This window comes from Microtus oregoni, unplaced genomic scaffold (assembly GCF_018167655.1).
Source record: "Microtus oregoni isolate MIOR12 unplaced genomic scaffold, Mior012 000053F_ref0000044, whole genome shotgun sequence".
NCBI classification, from domain to species: Eukaryota; Metazoa; Chordata; class Mammalia; order Rodentia; family Cricetidae; genus Microtus; species Microtus oregoni.
In genome coordinates, this window is record NW_024543829.1 from 8,378,650 (window position 1) to 8,402,797 (window position 24,148).

At 37.8% G+C, this 24,148-nt stretch overlaps 1 protein-coding gene across 37 annotated transcripts in view; it reads right to left on the minus strand.

Moving 5' to 3' along the window:
- The window catches only part of Rims2 (regulating synaptic membrane exocytosis 2), a 386,828-nt gene that overhangs the window by 247,972 nt on the left and 114,708 nt on the right, over positions 1–24,148 (minus strand). For 3 of the 37 annotated variants that reach the window (XM_041637553.1, XM_041637551.1, XM_041637548.1), the window contains exon 1: positions 11,395–12,099. The exons of 28 other annotated variants lie outside the window; for them this stretch is intronic. In XM_041637553.1, coding sequence (XP_041493487.1) covers positions 11,395–11,516 — 122 coding nt within the window. In that variant the 5' untranslated portion in view covers positions 11,517–12,099. Of the gene's footprint in view, positions 1–11,394; positions 12,101–24,148 lie in introns of those variants that run through there. 6 more of the 37 variants (XM_041637559.1, XM_041637556.1, XM_041637557.1 and 3 more) reach the window with 3 other exon arrangements.

Genomic DNA, 24,148 nt, shown 5'->3' on the forward strand with positions numbered 1-24,148 from the left:
ATGTTTCAATTTAAAAAACATGAAAGCAAATGGCAGAAACTAGAGAGAAGGCATTGGTGGCTAAAGTGAGCGCTGGGCATCTGAAAATGTTTTATCTCTAATCCTAAATTTCCAACCCAATCCATATGACTCCAACATAGCATCGCATTTGTAACTGTAGTGTGCCCTTTGACTGAAAGACATTTTCTTAGCAAGTGTTTTAATCCACTTTAGTAATCCATTGACTCAGAATTCATCAAATGAAACATAACTTGAGTTACTCCAACTATATTACAGGACTCCTTAAACAACACAAAATATTTTCTGGTGGTCGCAGAAGAATAAATAAATATTCCAAATATTAGGATTGGACAAACCATTCATGAATGGCTTTGAAGGATGAGGGACCTATAAGTAAGGAACACAAGAGACCTCTAACACTAAGCAAAAGCCCTACCCCAACAACTCCTAAAGAAACAGAGACTTCATCTGACAACTGGGAATAACTAAAGGCTGCCAAGTATGTGAAGGAATTATCAATACATGCTTCCTAGAAGTTTTCGGATGGTCACTATATGCTTTGAACTCAGCCCTAGGAATCTGGCTGAATACAACTGGGTTTATAATTATGAAACTTCAAGACAATAAATAAATGTTTAACTTATAAAATTTATGCTAATTTGTTGTTACAAAATAGAAAATGAATCAATAAAAAAGTATAAAATTGTAAGACTTACACATAAGCAGGTAAAGAATTCTAAATAATATTTGCACTATATAATCAAACTGTGGTACGTCATTTAGTTGAAGCTGTTCCTTTATGTACTTGCTACAATGCCAACACTAAAGAACACACACAAGCATGTCCTTCAGTGTGTGTGCTTCATGGGAAATACGACAATATTCTTTAAAGCACACATTGCTTCAAGCTTCGAAAGTATTTCCATCTTCAGATTTACATTCTGTGTAAACAGTTCTGAGAACAAGCTGTTCAGCTTATCTAGAAAATGCAGCATCTCCTGTTCTTATGATTGCCACAATTCATTTGAAATTGAGGTGTGCCGAAGAAGAAGAGAAAAAAAGTTATATACAGAAATAGATTGCAAAAAAAAAAATATGGTGTAGGGATTTTAAATTTTTTAAAGATTGTTCATAATTACAGATAGTTATCATATTTTTAGCATAGACATTGTTCTAAAAACTGGAATTTCATCTTTAGCCTACTCATTCTAATTATAAACAGCATGAAATTTCCTCTAAAACTTCCTGTACGAAATGTATTTAATGGGCTTGGGATGTAGCTCAGCTGACAGAGTGCTAGCCTCGCATGTAGAAAGCCCTGGAGTGGGCGCCCATATTCAGCTGCATAGAGAATTTAAGACCAGCCAGTGATATATATCTGAGACCTTGACTCAAAAGAAGAAAAAAAAAAAGAAAACCACTGAACTGGAAGCATATCTCATTAGGATGTCAGGAAAAAGTAGTCCTGCTTTTCCTTTTCACTGTATCTAATTAAATACTTATATAAAAGTTAGATAAAATTAAAATAATAATATTTCAGCTACCATCATCTCAAGGAAAACACAGTTTGTGGTAAAGCTCAAGATCATGCATTAAACCATACTACAGGAAAATAGATAAAATAGTTCCATGTCCAAAACACAATTCCATATGTAAAAAAAAAACTCAAAACATAATTAATACATTAAAAAGTCACTACTTGAAAGTGAATGAGATACAACCTGGATATTAAATTAACAGAGAAAGATGTTTCAAGCAACTAACTATATCAACAATGGTCAAGAAAATAAAGATTAGAAGCTCATAATGAGATATGAAATAGCAAAAAGATAGGAAACTACAAAAAATTTAAAAAAAATAAAATGGTAATTAAAAAAGAAAAATGTATAATTAAAACTCACTAAGCTTTTTATCTTGTTGATCATAAAGGAAAATAAAATAACTCAATATTAAATTTGGTCTCTAAAGAGAGAGAAAGAAGGTGCAGAGTTGGGTAGGTGAGGAAGTGGGGAGATCTTTGAAAATTTGAAGAAAGGGATAGCACCATCAGAATAGATTTATTAAAAAAGCAGTATTTTAAAGGGGGAAACAGAGGCATTCAACTGAAAACTTACAGAACCCTGTAAGATATTCTACAGAAAGTTCTAAAACACATGTAACAGTCAAGGAATCAAATAAAAAATAAATAAAATTCTTTATAAAGAGATAAAAGGTTTGCACAGTAGCCAAAAATTATCAAATTAAAGACATACTCACAAATCCAAAAACTGTAAGCATGACAAAAACCCTGTGTAAGTAGGTCAAGATGAAGCTGTTACGAACAAAGATGAAGAGAAGACTTCGGAAGCAATCAAGAAAAAAAACCCTGAACACAACAATGGCAAATTACTTATTTATCCATCTGAAACTGTGAAGACCACTTTAGCAACAGAACTTGAACATAAAAACAACATATCTGTCCACTGAACACTCTACACACAGTGAAAACAATCACAAGGAATGAATACCAAAGTTTTCCATCTAAGAATACTAGAGGAAATCTGCATCTCAAGAAATACTAAGAAATTCTCCATGCTGCAGAGTCTACAGAGAGAGACACTATGAAGTGAGAAGCAGGTGCCCAGTTACAAAAGACTGGTAAAACTCTGCTAAAGGGAAAATCACAGTACTGTCATACAAGCCTGTCACACATAGAAACGAAAACACAGCAGTATAGACGGTTGAAGGGACAGGTAAGTGGATTTGTGTTGTTGAAAAGCTCATGATTCATTCAGTGATACAAACCAAAGACTAAGTTTGCAAAAGTACAACCAACAAAATCTAAGAATACTATAACTGAGGTAAGTGAGCAGATGAAATAGATTTCTAAGACACAGTCACCGACTTTTAAAACACCAGGAAAACAAATCCAAGTGAAGGAAATATCTAAATAAAGCATGCCTGGATGCAGGCATATCACTAATTGCGCTCAAATCTGAAGAAATGTTCTTTGTAAAAGAGAGAATGCTGCACAGGAAAGAGAGCTTGGCGGCATGAACACCCACTGTTCCCGCAGTGGAACTGACCTGCACTACCATGACTCTGGCTCCAGGAGACCCAACACCCTCTGCTGGACTCCAGGGGCACAACTTGCAGGTAAAACACTTGTGCACAAAAAATAAAACAAGTGTTTTTTTCTTAAAGGCAAACAGTATGAAAGTTATTTTCAAAATTAATACCTGGTTATGTAAATAACCATAATGCAAAACTTGAAAAAGATGTTATGTTCTAATTTAAAAAACCTATGAAGGATCTTTTATGAACAAAGAAATAAGCAATGCTTATCATAATCATAGAAAATGTAAAGCGGCAATATATAATGAATAACATACCATTATCAAGTGGGATTTTATGCAGAAATGTAATGATTTAATTAAAAATAATATATTATTCACTTTGTTAACAGAGTAAGGAGGACTAGCATAATATTCCAATAGTCACAGAAAAAGAATTTCAGAAATGCAAACATATTTCTAATTTTAAGAAGTTGTTACTAAACTGGGCAGTAGTGGTGCAAGCCTTTAATCCCAGAACTTGAGGCCAGCCTGGTCTATAGAGCAAGTTCTAGGAGAGTAGGACAGCCAGGGCCACACACAGAGAAACCCTGTCCTGAAAAATAGATAGATAGATAGATAGATAGATAGGATGGATAGATAGGATGGATAGATAGATGATAGAGATAGATAGATAGATAGATAGATAGGATGGATAGATAGATAGATAGATAGATAGATAGATAGATAGGATGGATGGATAGATAGATAGATAGATAGATAGATAGATAGATAGATAGATAGATAGAGATAGGATGGATAGATAGATGATAGATAGATAGATAGATAGATAGATAGATAGATGATAGATAGATAGACAGATATATAGATTTTTAATCACACAAAAATCACATGTATATCAATCGTCAAATTAAAATACAACAAACATACATACACACACATTATAAAGATTAAATAATTAAATGAAAACATGATATATCTCCACAATGGTATTTTATTTCATCAGAAAGAATGAAATTATAATACTTGCAGGGAGATCCATGGAACTGGGATGGGGATCATCATTTTAAGCAAAATAACCCAAATTGAGAGGAAAATATTAGCTGTTTACTGACATATGAGGAATCAAACTATATAACATACAGATATATGCGTCATGGAAACAGATGAACTGTGTGGAAGAAGAGGTCCGAAAAGCAATGTGAGACAAGGTGATGGAGGAACTATGAGGTCAGAATAGATATACACGTAGAAAGACACCAGTGTGACATGAAAACAATAAAGTGTAAGATACAGTTTACCATAAAGATTTAGGGCCACATAAAATACACAAGTAAACCAATAACACAGAAAAGGTAGTGCAGCAATAGAACCACATTTTCCCAATGAGTCCATTTTCTACATGTTGGCTTTACTCAAAACACTCCAATGGGAAACACGTCCTTAAGTCTTCTCAGCAACTCACAGGAGGACAATCAACTATATGTCTGGAAAACCATTAATCTCCCACACACACCACTCACATTATAGAAATAAAAACTTATCTGTGCTTCATCTAATCAGTCTAAAATTCAGTCTAAAAAAGGGGAAAGAGAACATAGTTTCTGACTTGGAAGTTGACTATAATAAATTAATAAATAGTCCACAGAAAATAAAAACTATAAGAAATAAGAGGGCAGATTCCCCAACAGAGAAACAAATGGCCAATGAGTACATGGAAAGCTGTTCACATAGTCAGTTATTAAGAAAATTAATTAAAAGGGGACATCAAAGAAAATGGCATTAAAAGTTCATTAAAATGGCAAAACTTAGCATAACTAATATCATCAAGAACTCTTGTTGATTCAAAGTCAAAATAGTAACAAATACAGACTATGGAATAGCAACTGCTGTGGCCAGTGTGTCCGAAGCTCTCTGTGCTTGAGTGTGAAATGTCCCCATAGACTTCTGTTTTGAACAATTGGTTCCAGCTGGCAGTGGTGTTTGTGAACTGATGTGGGAGGTCCTTCTGTATATGTGGTGCTTTTATGGGTTAATGAATAAAGCTATTTTGGCTAATGGCTTAGAAGAGTAAAGTCAGGCAGAAAAACTGAGAGAGATATAGAGAGAGTAGGCAGAGTCAGGGAGATGCCATGTAGCTGCCAAATTAATAAAAATGGGTTAATTCAAGATGTAAGAGAGAGCTAGAAATATGCCTGAGCCACTGGCTGAACAGTGTTATAATTAATACAGTTTCTGTGTGAATTTTTGGAGGGTATGGGTGGCTGAGAAACGAAAGAGCAGTCTCCGCCTACACTCTTTAAGTGATGGAATCATGCTTGAGGAAATATGGACCCAGGGGTGAGCCTGGGCTTTGTCCACCAGCTTTGTCCACTGCCTGGTGTCTTGATCTCTTTCTCAGCGTCCCAAAGGTGTCATAATATGACCAGGTGGCCTTTGCTCTCATCACCATCCAGCTCCACCACGACAGACTGTATAACCATTGGAACTATAATCAACCCTTCCATTCAGTGACTTTGTCAATGTATTTTTATCACAGAAATTCAGACTTGTTAGTAAAAGCTTACAGTGTACAATCATTTTATTAATGAACTACCATTATAAAGCTAACAAAGAAATGCCCTATAATCTACAAATTCCAGTTTTAGAAATTCATAAACTTATCTGTCCAGACTAAAGATTTGTGTAAGAGCATGGTGTGTTCATAAAATGGGATGCTATGCAGGAATGAAGTGAATATATACATTAATACACATAAGTTTTAATTACAATTATAACAACATATATGTTGGTTTTACTAGTAGGCACATATGCACCCTCAAGTAACAGAGACTAAGCCAAAACATGAAGCAACACTACCCAACCATAAAGCTACAATGGATATAGAAAGTCAAGGAAAAATCAATCTTCATGTTCGCATGGAAGCTCTCTTTCACATTTTCCACTAATTACATCTCTAACATTTCAGAAGTCTTACAAAAGATGATAAAGCTTAAATGAATATAAGCTAATCTAGTCTTAAGTTTGATTTAAGCAATTGGACTTTATTTGTTAAAGAGTAATATGACAATGGTGGACCAGAAAAGTTTCAAACTGTGTTTCTTGTAATTCAACATAATTCTGTGTCTCACATTCTAAAGCAGAGATGGTGGAGTTAAACACTAAACAAACACCCTCTTGGCAGAAGACCTTAAAAGTCCTGGGCAAAATCTCTCGAGTGTTTATGCTGCAATGGTTAAAGTGTTCACCCAAGGTTTAGAAACACATAGAATTTCTCAAATTTCAGAATCTAAATTCAAATTGTCCCTGCCTCCAAAAACCGTATTTCTTGAGGAAATAAATTTCTGTGACTAATTCACAACTGTATATAGAGTCAGAGTAGAGGACCACAGCATGTTGTAGGAGTGTTCCCGGCTGCCCAGACCATGAAATAATCACACAGAAACCATATTATTTGCAATACTGCTTGGCCAATAGCTTAAGCATATTTCTAGCTTACTCTTCTATCCTAAACTAACCCATCTCCATTAATCTGTTTATCACCACATGGCTGTGGCTTACTGGCAAGGTAACAGGCTGCATCTGTCCCCAGCGGAGGCTACATGGCTTCTCTTGACTCCATCTTCTTCTTGCCAGCATTCATATAGCTTTCCCTACCTAGTTCTACTCTGCCCTATCAACAGGCCAAGGCAGTTTCTTTATTCATTAACCAATAAAAGCAATACATATACAAAAGGACTTCCTACACCAACAACACACAAAAAAATGAGTGAATTTTATCACGCAACAAACAACATCAACATTTGTAAACTTACTAATAATTAGCTTAACTTTTTAAAGATTATTTATCATCATATAAAAGCTGCTAAGAAAAATTATAATTTATATTAACCTATCAGTTATCAGCAAAAAAGTTGCTTTTCAAAATTATGTCATTGAAGAAATCACTTAAATGCAACCAATATAATTATTAAGCATCTACGTTAATTATGATATACAATCAAGAACCATAATAAATATTCTAGTAAAAATATCAATTATATACATATCTGACTCAAGTCATTTTTCTCAGAAATCAAAGACAAGCAATTGTAAATGTAAGCTTCTATGACAAAAATAATGATTACATATATACTTAATAAAGTTTAAATATGTACATAAATTGTATCCACTGATAAGTGAATGCAGTACATGTTCAGATAGATAGTTTCTAGAATCCAAACATATTTCCTTTTGCTTCCAAAGCCAGGATCACAAAAATTAACAATTAAATTTCATGATGAATTCAATTCTTTATGCCTCTGAATATAGACAATCCAGGAAATACATTTCCTAAAATGAAAAATTATTATGATATGATTATGCCAAGCACAGCTATGCACAGACTGTGCAGATTGCATCCTCCAAACTCTGGGAAGAAAGCATGCTGCTCTCTCAATGTCAGCGTAATCATTAATGTGCAGGCATGAATAACAGTGCCTGTGCCAAAATTTATGAACACAAATTAGTGGTTTCATAATAAACCAAAGCAATAATAAATGGTCTGTAAAGGATTAAGTACTTCTGACCGTAAGAACTACCAGCCTAAATAAACATTCATTTTGCAAAATCGTGCAAAATATTGATGTTTAGAACTGTTGTAATGCTACAGTAGAAATAATGTAGTTTTATTAGGTAAGCTAAGCTTTATAATTCATTTTGGTAAGTAGCGGTCTATCATTTCCTGCCTTTGTGAGAGAAGAGTAGCACTGACAGTAACCAAGGACAATGGCATAAGTCGGGTCTGCTTCAGCTCAAACAGATAGTGCAGTTCCTGTGCTTGCCATTAGAAAGGCCAACCAAACAATAGTCCCTTCTCTACGACTATTTTGTCTTAGATTAAAAATGAAATTTTTATGAAATTCTGCATAGCCCATTGTACATAGGTGCAAGAAAGAGAAAAATATTTATAGTATATTTTTTGAATAAATTCCAGTGTTATTGTGCCCCTGTGTGGTCAGATGGAACAGAAAACTGACTGTCACACATTTAATGACCAAAACAATAATTGCATCTAAAGAAAGGACATATTTCTTCACTGTATGGCAATGCTCAAGACCAACAAAGAGAAAATGTAGAGGATAAAGTATACTCTTACATAAATTTCATCACAAAGCAAGCCATTGCTGTTATGTTCATCTGCTGCCCATAGCAACTGATAATTTCATGCACTGCTCTGCCAGAGACAGACTTCTGGAGTCCAGACACATTTAACCTTAATTCCAAAGCCAGGATCACCACAATGAAAAAATTAGAATTCATGATGAATTCAGTACGTGAGGACTTGTTACTGGTGATATGGGAAATTATCTGTATGCCCTGGTTAAACAATTTGAAGAGAAGTGAGCTTACAATGAGAAGACTAGGTAACCAGAGTTTCATCAAAACCTATCAGATGGTTTTGTTGGAACCCAGACTTCCCGTTTGCATGGCTGGATCATGAGCTGCTTCATCTAAGCATGAAGAACAGAGCCTCTCTTCCACCTCCTTCATGCTCTAAAGCAGTACTGAAGGACCAGAAAGAAAAGAAGCTAAGAACTTTCAGCCTGAAACATGATAGTCAACCATATGGTTCCCAAACAAACACTAGTCTAAACAATCTGTTCATTTCCACTAACAAATATCTAATAGTCATAGCTAATAGTTTAGCAATCCATATTAATCTCCAGTTCATTTCCACTAACAAATATCTTATAGTCATAGCTAACAGTTTAGCAATCCATATTAATCTCCAGTTCAGTGATTTATGATTTGCATAATATTACTGCATACATAAAATCTTTCCTTCTTTGACAAGTTGAACTTAGAAATGCTTTTAGAGCACATTAAAAAGATTTTCAGTTTTAACCTTTTATTGCTAATGTGTCATAGAAATCAACTTCACTGCCACCTAAAAGCTGATAAAAGTTGAGTTGCTTAAAAATATGATTGATTATCTAAGAAAATTTTTCATTTCAAAGCTGCTTGATAGGGTACCCTTTTTATAATGGCTTTTCCCACAAGTGATGTACAGTACTCTGGTAATTTCTCTTAAATGGTAATTCAGAACAAAATTACTTCATCAAACCTACAATGTTATTTTCCTTCCACTTCAAATATTATAACTACTATCTCAGCACCAATATTGAATCTTCTATCCAAGTAATCTAAACAAGAAATGTCTACCGCTCACATAGCAGCCAGAACTGGAGTGGATTATGTAACTGAAGGACTCAGAGCCCCTGGCTGCAGACCAGCGCAAAGGCTCTACCCCATGTGCAGCTTCTGACGACAGCTCAGCTCCTCCGGCCGTTCCTTTTCCATTGAAGAAGGAAACTTTAAAAATATATGGTTTTTGTTTTTGCTGTGACACTAACTGTAACATTTTGTCCTGGCACTGGTATTCCTTTTTAAGAGAATTTAAGTGGAATGAAAAACAGAATCAATCCATTAATCTAATCTAAACACAAAATATAACCAAAAATTTTAGATGTGGTAACATAAATTGGGAATTCAAATACTTATTTTACACTCTTCCTACTTCCAAAATAACTATATGCACAAATGGTTTTGCTTGATCATAAAAATAAACGAAGTAGTTGATTATTTCTGAAGATTGTTTCTAAAGAGCAATTTATAAATTACTGTTATGTTTTTTTAAAAAATAAGACATTAAGAACATATAAAGGCATGATTTGTTCTCTAAAACAGAAAAAAATCCTTATTTACTAGTATTTCTGAGAAAACTAAACACTATTGATTTACGGAAGCACTAGAAATTTTACAACTTCTTGTTTAATTGTACCAAAATAAAATGCCAGAATTTAATAAGAACACGGAAACCATAAACATGTCAACAACAAAAGAAAAGAAGGCCAGGGTAATGACAGAGTCATAGGGTCCGCTGCCAACTCTAACTTCAAACCTGCGCCTCCCCATGCTGCCACGGCACAGATTCTACAGGGAGCTGTCCAGAGGCACACGGAAACTCTCCATAGCAAAAAAAAAAAGACTTATAAAAAGATGAGCAATCATTCTTATGGTGGCTTGATCGTGGAAATTTTTAGAAAGCCACAAATTACTTTTATTTTAAAATAACACAATATATGTATATAATTTTATAATAAATTAAAGACAGGAATGTGATATGTTGCTGAATAAGGAGACAACGTTTTAAAATAAAGAGCCTCTTGCAGACTACCCCGGCATTTCCCACACCATCACTCCTTAGATTAGTCTGAAAGCAAGAAATGAAAAACTAGTCAATTCACTAAGAAAAAAAAAAACACTATATACAAAGAAAAGGTCAAGTATATTTGCCACCAAGAAAATTCTTAAATGACAATAGATTTCAGGGGCCTCCTTTTCACTTGCTATATTAAGAAACATATTGTATAATGAGCTTTTTTAATCTCGAAAATAGGCTGCCTCACAGTATTCAGAGATCCTAAAAGAAGCAGACCAATGAAACCATTCAATATGCTAAGCACTATTAGCCTCCTGACATTTCTAGAAAATTTCAGGCCACTACTGTGTTATCAGAATACCTGTCTCAATCCTTTCCCATGCATATTTTCCTTGCATTGGGGTATGTTTTTCCTGACTATTATTCTTGGTATAAAGCAGGAGGGAGTCTCAAAAACTGAACAACTTAAACGAGGAAAGAACCCAGTGATAAATCTGCATTACTAAAGCTTCTTCAGTAAATGCCTGCGCTGGTGTGAGCCAGAAAAACCATCCAGAACACATGTTCATAACTGAACAACCTTCCCCACAAAAGAGATCAGCTGAAAGAGCGATAGAAATTTATAAGCCAGAGTCCAAAGTCGCCGAGCGAATACAAAGCACTGCCTGCAGCTCCACAATCCCGCTTATTCAGGAGTGGTTATTGATCTTCCCTGCACAGAGAAACGTCTTAGCCCAGAAATCATCCTCTGCATGCTTTACAAGAGCATGCATGATTGCTTATTCATATTTCCAACAAATCACACATGATTATACAGTCCCATGTTTACATGTGCAATGCAATCACTTCCATGATTGCAGGAAAACACCTATCAGGCATTTTAAATTAATCATTTTAGTTATTAGGAAAGAGCCTGATCTGTATTATGTTTCAGAGGTCAATCTACTTACATTTAATATGCTCAGTATGCCCTAAAAATAAGAGATTTTACTTCTTAAGATCCAATTAAGAATGCTGTGTAAAATGCTGTATTTGATTAAAAAATAGCATCCATACCTCAAGGCAAACAATGTCATAACCATACAAGATTACTTCTCTGAAAATAATATTAGAAAAATATACTTTAGCTTTACTCACCTTGCATTGTTCAGCGTTTGTCCAAAAAGCTCATTCTGTAAAATATTTGGTGGGGATGAAAAAACCCCATGGAAATGAGATAAAACAGAATTGCAGACCTGGCGCAATGTCTCAAATTGCATTTTCTTTCTTTTTATCCTCCTTATTTTCCTTACCACCTGTCTTTAAAAGTCATCTATTCGCAGACACCACCAAACAAAAACATGCCAATCAAGTTCCATATTTCTCCTGAGCTCTGTAAAAGCTGTGCTTAAATGAGCAGAGGTTGGTAGCTAATTGTACAGTCATTATTCTTCTAAGTCAGCCGTAGAAGGTTCCGAGCTCGTGTAGCTTTCGGCTTTCTCCTGACTGTAGCAAGAATTCTAAACAGCAGCAAGCTTTTTGGGCATCCCCGGCTGAAGTGTGAGGCTGAGCTGCGCTCATGGACTCTGCTCATATTTCTCTAAGCCTATTAAAGCCACGCAATGAATATATGCTGTCGTCAGGAGTTTCTGCACATCTGGCTGCCAGCAATAAAATCTCAGAAGTAATAAAAATGGGACAAGGTATCTTCTCAACGTTGCTACAGGGAAAGAAGAGAGATCATGCATTTTTCCAGGCTTTCTTTTTTCTGAAAAATGAATGACTTCAGCCACAAACTGTATCTCTTCAAGCACTGCATGGGGCTGGAACACTAAAATAAGCGCTCTGTTCTGCTTTTAATACCACGAAGGAATATGAATATGACAGACAACAGGCTCTGCCACCTACAGCTCGGCGCTGCGCTTCTTCAGAACAGCACATTTGGACACGTGCTCTTGGTCGTATTAATTTCTTCTCTAACAAGTCTTAAATTATTTTTTAAGTGAATAGTGTTCATTCTGGTTTCTTTCTAAAAGCCCTACACAGTGACTATATAATGAGTTATATAATTATAGAAAAATATTTTTACCATCTCAACTAAAATCCAACTAAATGGCACATATTACATAAAATCTTACCCATAAATTTAGAAAAATGTAACCATGATGAGAGATATTTTACCAACTATTCTCAATCTATTTTAGTAATGGTAGCCATGGCATTTTTCTCAGAGGCTGTTTCCTGAAGGTCCCAGCAATGGTCTCAGCACAGCCTCATGCCAGCATCCACCCTCTGTGACTAGCGCTGTCTCCGATGAAAATAGGTGGTTCTATATAGAGGGTCATTGATCTAAGATGTTCAGTTAGAGGCTTGACCTAAACTAAGAGTGTCCTTATTTTGATGTCATTATTTCATATTATATAGGTGACCATTAAGCTATTTGTCAAACACACACATGTCCATTCCTTAAATACATTTTCAGTTTTTAAGGGACTTTTAGATATTGTTATTATCCTGAAAATATTGTATGTTAGTTTTGGAACCATTTTATGGAGAACGGAAACTAGGGCATTAATGACTACATAGTTTGAGTCCTCACTAAGGAGTATTTGGGACACGGGTCTTCACTTTGTCTAATTCACCTGCTCCCTCCTATTTCCTATATATCTTCACAGTTGTTGGCACATATACAAAACCTTCTATCAAGCCATTCTCTCCTGATGAGCAGGAAACTATTACTCAGTGACCTAACCAGGGTATCTCAGTGAAGAGAAAGCATCTTCTAAATTCAATGCACAGCAATTTGAGGTTATATTTCTTCCATTTACCTCAGTCAGAAGAAACCCTACATGCTGTGTGGTTTTGGCCTCTGGTCCTAACTTGATAATTTTCATCTTAAAACGGTCGGTTTTTACAAAATGGAGGCATATAGTTTAAAGATTCTTATTTTTGGCTTAATTTCATGGTTAACAATATGTGATAAACTATCTAAATCACTGTTCTTGTGGATAGGTTTAATTTTTATGATCAAAGCCCTTTTGAAATAAGTGTGATAATTTATGTGGATATAGAACAAAACAAGTTTTATTGTCTAAATATGTTTCTTCTGTGTCTCAAAATTGGATCTTAAGGTGGATCACAGTAAGAGTTTCAACAATGTACACATTTAGCTTTAACTTTTATGTGTCTGCCATCTGTGCACACGTGTACATGTGTGCACGCGTTTGCGCCTGTGCACATCCACATTTGCCACCGTGAAGTCATGGAAGACAACATCGCGTGGGTTCCAGTCACTGCCTTTGGGTCATCAAGCTCCGTTGCAAGCATTCCTACCCACTGAGCCGCCGCACCGGCCCTGCTACTTTGTCTTCTTAGACGAGATCCCACTGCACAGCAAAGGCTGACCTCATGACCCAGAACTCGTCATAGAACAGCCAAGGCTGTCCTGAAATAGCGGTTGTGGGGACGAGGCAGAAATTCTTAATAAATAAATAAATTAAAATAAAAAAATAAAAAAAATAAAAAAAAAAAAAATAGCGTATCTTGCTGCCTTAACCTCCCAAATAGGGAATAAAAGCATGGGCCATAACATCTCGCTCCCTTCACATATCCAATAGCAACAAAGAAGGCCGATGGGATGGCTCAAAGAGAAAAGGCAGTTCCCATGCAGCCTGACCCTGCTGGGCTCTAGCTCGGACATATTGACAGCCGCCTTAAAGCTGGCAGCAACGTGAATACACTTTTTCACAGAATGCAAGGATACAGCTATTGAGGCCAACTAAATATCACCTCCCAAATGAGAACATCCAAAGTAATACTGAGAGAATATACAAAGAAGGAAGAAAACGAGTGTTTCGGAAAAGGTAATGTCTGTCCAGTGTTAGGACCGCTAGCTACAAGAAACCACTGGTAACACTATAGTCTCAGAAGCTATCTGAACAAGAATCAGATCCAATTCAATTGCTGGACTTACATTTTCCAAAAATCAGCGTTGGGACACCAGGGACTCCATTTGAACTTACAAAATGAGTTCAAAAGGCACTTTCACCACATAGTAACTCCAAAGCTTTCCTAGATTCTTCAGGAAAGAATTCTGACTAAAACCTGCTATTATGTGAAAATAACAACAATCATTGTCACAACTATAAACATGTTTCAGCAAATATGAGAACAGTGGCGTCTATAGTATATTGGCCTAGAGAGCTCTTATCTATAATTCTTTTCATGTAATATGTTATTAAAATTTTTAAAAGAACATCAATTAGTTTCTATGCTGAAAAAAGTTATCAACAGAAATCTAAGAAGAAATTTTAACATTACAGTCCTCTATTTTCAAATTAAGTTGCACATTACAGAACATTTCTCATAAGTGAGAATACACTTTTATTCTTATCATTTATATAAAACATTGAATTCAATATGCAGAAAAAGTGACCAACAGCTTTTCTCTGGCTTAGGGCAGATGGGAAGCAGCGAGCTAGAACATAACTGTTTGTCCTTTGCCTGTGGTGTGCGTTTATGTGAGCCCATTGTTTCTGTCTGTCTACAGGCCCCAGTGGCCATCACAGAACTACAGCCACCATTAAGAAGGTTAAACTTAAGGCAATAAATAGTAAAGGGTCCCAATGGGCTATTTTTCCATCTGATTCAAAATAGACAAGAGTGTTTGGAGTGTCTCTAAAAAGAAGTCTTGTTTCAGTCAGTCATATGGTGAAGGTTCAGTCAACAGTGGTAAATGTTACCTTGCCAATGGGTTTTTGATCCTACTGCACGTACTGGCTTTGTGGGAGCCTAGGCAGATTGGATGCTCACCTTACTAGACCTGGATGGAGGTGGGTGATCCTTGAACTTCCCACAGGGCAGGGAACCCTGATCACTCTTTGGGCTGACGAGAGAGGGGGACTTGATTGGGGGAGGGGGAGGGAAGTGGGAGGCAGTGGCGGGGAAGAGACAGAAATCTTTAATAAATAAATAAATTTAAAAAAAAAATGTTACCTTGCTATCTATAAAGGTGCTCAAGCAAAGGACCTTAGACATTCATCTAATAAAATACTTACTGATTTATTAAATTTATATATTTTTTTTCTTTGTGTTGTGAATGTCAGGACAAATATCTAAAATGTAGTGTGCAGTGAAATTGAATGAGATCAAGGAGTATGTGGGAGGGTTGTCAGGAAGAAAAGGAAGAGAAGAAAGGATAGAATTATATTATCTCAAAAAATAAAACAATTAAAAGATTAAGAATTAATTTGTATGTTGAAACAAAAACCATTTACTTCCATCCAGCCACAATTACAAAAGAAATAATATCAAATTAATATCTAATATTCCCGTATCTTAGTCCCAAATGTATTTAACAGGACTACAGCTTCTTGACAAATTGATAACTTCCTGAACATGAGAAAGAAATGAGGTTTATCATATGGGCCTCCACAACTCTTTCTAATCCTTCATCCTCTGAACGGCATGTGACAAGTATTCAGTCTTGAAGATGCAGCCCAACATTTCCTAGCCAAAGGTACTGAATTTCAATGCTAAATGATCCAAACTGTTTTGTTGTATAAATTATTGAAAGAATAAATCACTGTTGAAAATCATTCATTAGAGAAGCGTCTGCTAAGGATTAGCTACAGTTTCTCGGCACATTTCTAACTCCTAGAGAGCACACAAGGAAAGAAACAGGAGACAGAAGGAGAAAGATGGAGTGAAGAGGGGTTCAATACCGTCCTAGTCCTCGTGAGTTCTGTCATGTAGTCTAATGGGGTAGAGTGTAAACAAGCAACATTCTGCTTCTCCGAGGATTTAGATTGGTAATATAAAGAGAATATGTAGCAGTAACCCTGAAATAACCTTGGACTCTTTAGTTCAGAGATGGTCTCTTGGATGAAGTACCATTCCAGATAAGAATCATAGATAATAAAGTGTCAAACATGCGAAGAGCAAAACAAGGAAGAGAATTATATTACAGGTGCAGGGTACTGCATGCGCAAACAAGGAAAAGGATTTTATAGGTGCAGTACACTGCATTGTAATCAAGGAAGAATATGACGGGTGCAGTGCACTGCATGTATAATCAAGGAAGAATATGACGGGTGCAGTGCTCTGCATTGTAATCAAGGAAGAATATGACGGGTGCAGTGCACTGCATTGTAATCAAGGAAGAATATGACAGGTGCAGTGCACTGCATGTATAATCAAGGAAGAATATGACGGGTGCAGTGCACTGCATGTATAATCAAGGAAGAATATGACGGGTGCAGTGCACTGCATGTATAATCAAGGAAGAGTATGACGGGTGCAGTGCACTGCATTGTAATCAAGGAAGAATATGACGGGTGCAGTGCACTGCATGTATAATCAAGGAAGAGTATGACGGGTGCAGTGCACTACACTGTAATCAAGGAAGAGTATGACGGCTGCAGTGCACTGCATGTATAATCAAGGAAGAAGATGACGGGTGCAGTGCAAGGACCAAGCAAGGACACCAGTCAAAGAATCAGCAGAGGCTAAGGCAGGAAAAATCAAGTAGCTGGAGAGGAAACAGGAGACACATCTCACAGGACCTTGAAAACTGGTTAAAGATTCTGATTTTCAATCAAGCCACAGCTCAGCATTATGGTGGCACAGCTCTCCTATGTGTTACTCTATGCCCAAAGTCCTGATGGTCAGAATTCAGAGGATTCAGGCACGAACAAGAGACACAAAAAGAGAAGAAAATCATAAGTATATCAAATGTTATCTTACTATGTGGAAATGCAGGAACATCAATTTGAGAGATAAAGTAATAATCCAAGCAAGTATTAGTTGGCTAGAACGAAAGCTGTCCCAGTAGGGTCAAGAGGAAAAAGGAATGGACTAAGAATGGAGAGGCTGGACCAAGAGCATTAGTCAGTGACCACAGGAGGAAGAAGTAGCGTGTGAAGGTCAGGAGTCAGAAACAGCTCTTAGACTTCTTTCTTAAGTAACCAGGCATTAGTCTCCAAATTTGCTGAGACAGAATGCTAAATGAGGAACCGTTTAAAGAAAGAAATGGAAGAGATGTTGAGCTGAACTTGAAGTATGTGCACATGATACTTTAAAAGGAAGATAGGGTGGTAATCAATATGTCAATACAGAAGTGAAATATCAGCAAAAGATGGAGCTTCAGGAAACATTAGGATGTTAGTAAGTAGATGAGATAACCCAGAGAGGAAGTTAAAATGAGAGGAACCAGTGGGTGGCACAGTAGGTGAAGGCACCCACTCGCAAACATAGTGGGCTGAGTTCAGGACCTGGGACCCAGACGATAGAAGGAAAGACTTGAGTCTCAGAGGCTGTCCTCTGGCCTATCTCCACATAGAGGGAAAGACTTGAGTCTCAGAGGCTGTCCTCTGGCCTATCTCCACATAGAGGGAAAGCTTGAGTCTCAGAGGCTGTCCTCTGGCCTACCTCCACATAGAGGGAAAGACTTGAGTCTCAGAGGCTGTTCTGGCCTACCTCCACATAGAGGGAAAGACTTGAGTCTCAGAGGCTGTCCTCTGGCCTACCTCCACATAGAGGGAAAGACTTGAGTCTCAGAGGCTGTCCTCTGGCCTATCTCCACATAGAGGGAAAGACTTGAGCCTCAGAGGCTGTCCTCTGGCCTATCTCCACATGTGTGTATGTGAGAGCCACACACATACACAGTAAATTTTAAAAAATTCAAGTAGGGGCCCCTGACAGTGGGACCAGGATCTATCGCTCGTGCATGAGCTAGCTTTGTGGAGCCCATTCCCTATAATGGGATGTCAAGCTCAGCCTTGCAGGAGTTGGGGGGGCTTGGTCCTGCTCAACTTAGTGTGCCAGGCTTTGTTGACTCCCCATGGGAGGCCTTACTCTTTGCAGGGAATGGATGGGGGAGCAGGCTGGCAGGGAGGTGATGGGGTGTGAGAATAAGGATGGAGGGAGAACTGTGGTTGGAATGTAAGATGAATAAAAAATAAACAAAAGAGAAGTGAACAAAAAATTCAAAGTAAAGGCACCAAGTGACTGAGTTCCACATTAAAAGAGCAAGTGAAGAACTCTGGAAGGGGACCTTGTGGCCAGAAAAACAGTGTTTGCAAAAGAATCTGATGAACTGTGTGTTCTCTCTCCATTCCGAGTTTGAAGAACTACAGCCTGTAATCGTTTGATTCAAAGCAGTTCTCCTGAAAATAACTCTTTTGACCTGAGTTCATTCATTCCACGCGGTCCAGATCCTGTTCTCAAATGATCTCTGAACAGACGCTTTAGTTTTGTGGTTCTCCCTTTCTTCCCTCAGCTTAGACTAAGCAGCAAAAGTTTTTGTTCAACCTAAACAGACCTTCTGAAAATAAGACCATGGAAGCCTACTGTCCAAGCTTATCAATTTTAAAATTATAATTCCTCTGTCCCTTAAAAAAGACCAGAAATAGGGATTTATCAGAGATTCCACCTACCCATGAAAGAGGTTATTTATGCCCTAACTTTGAAAACACAGAAGGAAAGTATTCTATTGAGCCTATTAGCCATGTGATTTCACACAAGACTCATGTTTTCTCACCAAGTTCTACCCCATTGATTCTGTTACTGAATCATTTCTTGTCCTAAAAGAACCCCCCTGAACCCAAATTTTCTTGTAGGTACTGTCCTATTTTCCTGTTCCTCGTCACAGCAGTAAGTTTGGAAAGGTGTCTCTAGCCATTGCATCCAGTTCCTCAGTTCACAGACTTTTCTGGATTAAATGATCAAGTTTCAATGTTTAACGTTTTGTTGAGATTGCTCTTAGCAATGACTTCTTTATTGCCAAATACTACATCAGATCTTTCTTTTGCGCTCCATCTACCACACCTGTGGTATCAGATGCTAATGCTATGTTCTCCTCGATGAGAAGCCATCTTCACAAACACCACGGAACATCCTCTCCCTAATGACGACTGCTTTCTCAGTGTCCTTAGTGAGCTGTTCTGGATCTCGAAATGTCTTGAATGTCCTGTTACAGCTACAATGCATAGTCATCTGCAGGCTCCCCTGGGGTAGCAGGGGTCCCACGACTACAAGCACCTATACAGGCTCCCCCGGGGTAGCACGGGTCCCACGACCACAAGCACCTATACAGACTCCCCCGAGGTAGCATGGGTCCCACAACTACAAACATTTATATTTCCTGTCTTTAACCTCATCTTCTGAATTTCAACTCATTTAACCATCTCTCAGTTTGGCATCACAGGAATTCCTGGTTGACCTTTTCCAGCCCCGTGTTCTCCAGGTTTTTTAGGAGCTATCCTTGATAGTCTTTTTCCAAATCCACCCAAACTATCAGTGGGTTTACCAGTCCTGCCTTCAAAACACAGGTTCACCAACATTTTCATCCCAATGTAGCTCTGGTTGAAGCTCCCAGAAGTCTGTGTCCAGAGTGTCTTAACTTCTCTCTGCAGGCATTGGCCCTTAGAAACTATCACACAAGAGAATGGCCATATTTTCAAAACCATGAGTAGCATCTTCATCTCTCTATGAATACCCAGGTGTATGTCACAGTTGCTAAAGTCTCCTATTGCAAGAGACAAACATGAGATGTGTTGTTTTGTACAAGTGGATTTGGGTTTCGTGTTTGTTTTCCCCAAGTGATTTATGGAGAAGGTAGAATAACAAGCATCCAGAAAACAGCTCTTCTGGATTGAGTCTACTCATTCCAAAACACCCAAATCACACTTGACCTGACCTGAGAACAGACGTCATCTGACCTTAGCAAACACTTTCTTCCCTTCATGAAAACTAAGCAATCCAAACTCTGTTCAACTCAAACAATTTCTTCAGCTACAAGCATGGAACCAATGCTCCCTGCACAGAACTTGCTTGTCTCAACTCATCCAGCAGCTTCCTACAGAATCTCTCAACTGACTTTTATGCTGATGCTGAAGATTCTAAGTGGCCCCAGAATTATATGAGACAAGATAATGTAAAAATAAAAGACTAATTCAAGCCTTTGTCATAAACAGACATATTTTTCTGTAGGAACAAAACACTAACACACAAACTGAAATCAAGACTTTCAATTGTGCCAAATAACTCACATGCATTTACACAGACATGTGTTTATACTACAGAAAGGAAAAAAAAGGGTTGCTTTGCATCAGAATTTGGTTCCCTAAACTCCGTAACACTACCGTTTTGATTATATAAAAAACTGCAACATGCTTTTTCTGAAAGATTTAACTAAAATTTGTTGTCTTCCTTATTAAGTAAGCTTTATGCATATTTTAAAGTAGATATACAGATACAAAACTCAGAATCTGAAAATATTAATGAGGAAAATATTTAAGAAATGGACAAAGAAAAATGCCAACATGGAAATATATTAAGCAAACAAGGAAATGAAAAGAAACAAGCGGAAGGGGCTGGCGCATCAGTAGAGAGGGGAGAGCACGCTAAAGTTCAATTTTCCGGCTCAGGCAGTGTGTAATTAGGTAAGCACAGTAAGAACTACTCCGCAGATAACCTTCAAGCCACCCTTGGAAGACTTGCATCCCACACAGAGCTCCAAGTCACACCTCAAAACTACCCAACTGCATCACCTATGTGCATGTATAACTACTAGAGAGAAAATCAGGAATTTATAGGTAATAATAAGTTTGGTTCTCTACGCCACCATTTATTTATACTGTCTTATTGTGGAAAAAAAAACTAGCGTATCTAAAAATTACTAAGGAAATTTATACAATTCTATATTAATTTTAGCACTCCAAATCTTAGGAGAAGAGCAGTCTGATGTGTATTAAACTATCTAGACTATCTTAATGTGTATTAAACTATGCGCAAGACTAATTCATTCAGTTCAATCTCCAGGATTCCGAGTGTTAAAAGTGACCTCACAAAATTAAAAGAGAAACACTACAGTGATCATAGGACATGGAGAAATGGAGTTAGTACTAACCAGGAAGCTCCCCATTGCTGGCTAGCTTTCCTAGCACTAGAGAGTGTTGAGCAGGGCAGGCAGTCTGGGAGCAGGGGGGAGCGGTAAGCTTAGGCAGCCATAGACGCTGTGGGCTACAATAGTGATCAGCATGGCCAGGTGTGCCCATGGCTGCACTAGGGGTGAGGGTAAAAAGCATTGTCTAATTAGACTAATTAATGCTAAAGTCAACTCCACAGAAGAAAGTGCGTGCCTCCTGAAGCTGTTGTTCTAGACAAGAACCCATGGCTGGGAAATCTACAGACCCTAGAGGCAAATCTACTGATATTATTTTGCTAAAGAGACACAGTAACAAACTGTCTCTGAGCTCATCAGAGGAGCTCATGGCACACTGGGTGGTGGTTAACAAAGACGCAACCCGTAAAAGTGCTAAGAAGGGTGCTCAGCCACAGGGAAACATATACAGCCTACTCCCTACCCTAAGGCTCAGGGGACATCTTAGAAGAGGAAGCAGAAAGATTATAAGAGACAGATGATGTTAGACCCATGTGAACCCGTGTTTTCTGGACAGGACACGACTCTAGCCCTGCCATCAATCTCAGCCGCAGTTCCCCGCACAAGATCAGACCAGTCTACAGTTAGGAGCAGGTTTGTTTTTAGTTTTTTTTTTTTTAATTAAAGAAAGGATATGAAAATGGAAATAAAATTATGAAAATTATTCATATTGTTCAGCTCTTCAAGCAATTTACCTTGAAACTTTGAAGTTTAGTAAGTATTTTTTGTAAGTGCTCAAGTATTTGCTACCCAATCACATGTTTTAAGAATTATACATAGCTGTAGGAGCTGTGCCCTAGGCAGACAGAACGGGGATGTTCTGTAGACGAGCAGTGGAGAAAGACTGCCTGTGTGCAGTCGCCAGGAGAAAGGCAGAGGACAAGAGCAGATGTCACCAAATGAGCGATATAAAGAACACAAGTGGGGCTGGAGAGATGGCTCAGTGGTTAAGAGCATCGCCTGCTCTTCCAAAGGTCCTGAGTTCAATTCCCAGCAACCACATGGTGGCTCACAACCATCTGTAATGAGGTCTGGTGCCCTCTTCTGGCCTGGAGACATACACGCAAAACAGAATATTGTATACATAATAAATAAATAAATATTTAAAAAAAAAAGAACACAAGTGTCTCATCATGATATTCAACCCACGTAGCAAGTTCATAAACTTAAATTCCCAAATTACTGACGACTTAAATACACAAAATAAAAAGTTTTGGCACCAACTCCCTCCTTATATTTGTTTGTTTGTTTTATCACTAGAGGTAGACAGGGCGGCATGAGCCCTGGAAAGACCAAAAAAAAAAAAAAAAACATTCTGTTTTGTTTCTTTACTACTCTGTACTCAATGGTCTCTGTGGTTGCCTCATCTTGAAATGGCAGCCTAAATTAGTGGTAGCCCTCATCTTATTCCCTGACCAATATCAGGACTGCTTTACTGAATGCACTGGAAGAGAAAATGTAAGAGAGACACAAAGGAAGGAACATACAAGATAGTATACAGCATTAAAATTGCCCAGAAATGCTGAGCTGGAAGCAATAGGCACATTCAAACTCACTATTCAAACTCATGCCCATGGCCAATAAAATCCATCTACAAAATATTTGTGAAGCATTCTATGAACATACAAATCACTATCAGTTAAGAATACGCGGACCCTAGGGGAAAAAAAACTCCTACAATCACTGTGCTAAAGCAGGGGTGTGAACCCCAGGGGTTGTAACCCCTTTGGGGTTCGGACAACCCTTTCAGAGGGACAGCATATCAGATGGGCTGCATATCAGGTATTTATATTGTGATTTTTCATAACAGTAGCAAAATTACAGTTATGAAGTAGCCATGAAATAATTTTATGGTTCGGGGGAGGTGGTCATCACAACATGAGGGGCTTATTAAAGGGTCACAGCATTAGGAAGGTTGAGAACCATGGTACTAAAGGACCATAGCAACAAAATGACTCCTCACGACCTATGCCCCAAAGCATCACCGGCCTTTATCAGAGAAGCTGTGTCCTGCAGGTGATGTAAGTCACAGCAGAGCCACAACGGGACGGTGTGCACAGAGTGAGGGACTTTAGTTTTATTTTTAATTTTTATCATTCCTGTCCCTTTTGACAGTTCTAGCCTGTCTATCCTTTTTTTCTTTTTTTTAATTGATTTTATTGAGCTATACATTTTTCTCTGCTCCTCTCCCTTCCCCTCCCCTATCCCATGATTTCCATGCTCCAAATTTACTCAAGGGATCTTGTCTTATTCTACTTCCCATGTAGATTAGATCCATGTATGTCTCTCCTAGGGTCTTCTTTGTTGTGTACATTATCTGTGATTGTGAATTGTAGGCTGGTTTTCTTTGTTCTCTGTCTAAGAGCCACTTATGAGTGACTACAGGTGATATTTGACTGTAGAGCACTGAGCTCTTATCGTGCCTCTCCCCTCAAGGCTCAGAGATCTATGTAGAGGGAAAACAGAAAGATTACAGAGTCAGAGGTGGGAATGACTCTGAAGAAATAACGTCTTCCAGATCCAGCAGGGCTGACACACATGCGCTCACAGAGACTGTGATGGTACATGCAAGACCTGCACAAGTTCACACCACACAAACGCTTAACAAGGAGAAGGGAAGACCTGCACAAGTTCACACCACACAAACGCTTAACAAGGAGAAGGGAAGACCTGCACAAGTTCACACCACACAAACACTTAACAAGGAGAACGGAAGACCTGCACAAGTTCACACCACACAAACGCTTAACAAGGAGAAGGGACGTGAACCAAAATCTCACCCCTTAGCAAGAACCTATTTGTAATTTATACCTGCTGAGAAAGGAAAACAGTTTCCTCCCATGGAATGCCACTGGACCTATCAGTCACTCCAGGACAAGAACTATCTATGCCCAGGAGTAGCTAGCCAACACCAGACAAACTCCATGGTTTTGGTTTTGGTATTTTTTTTTGTCTTACTAGTTTTCATTT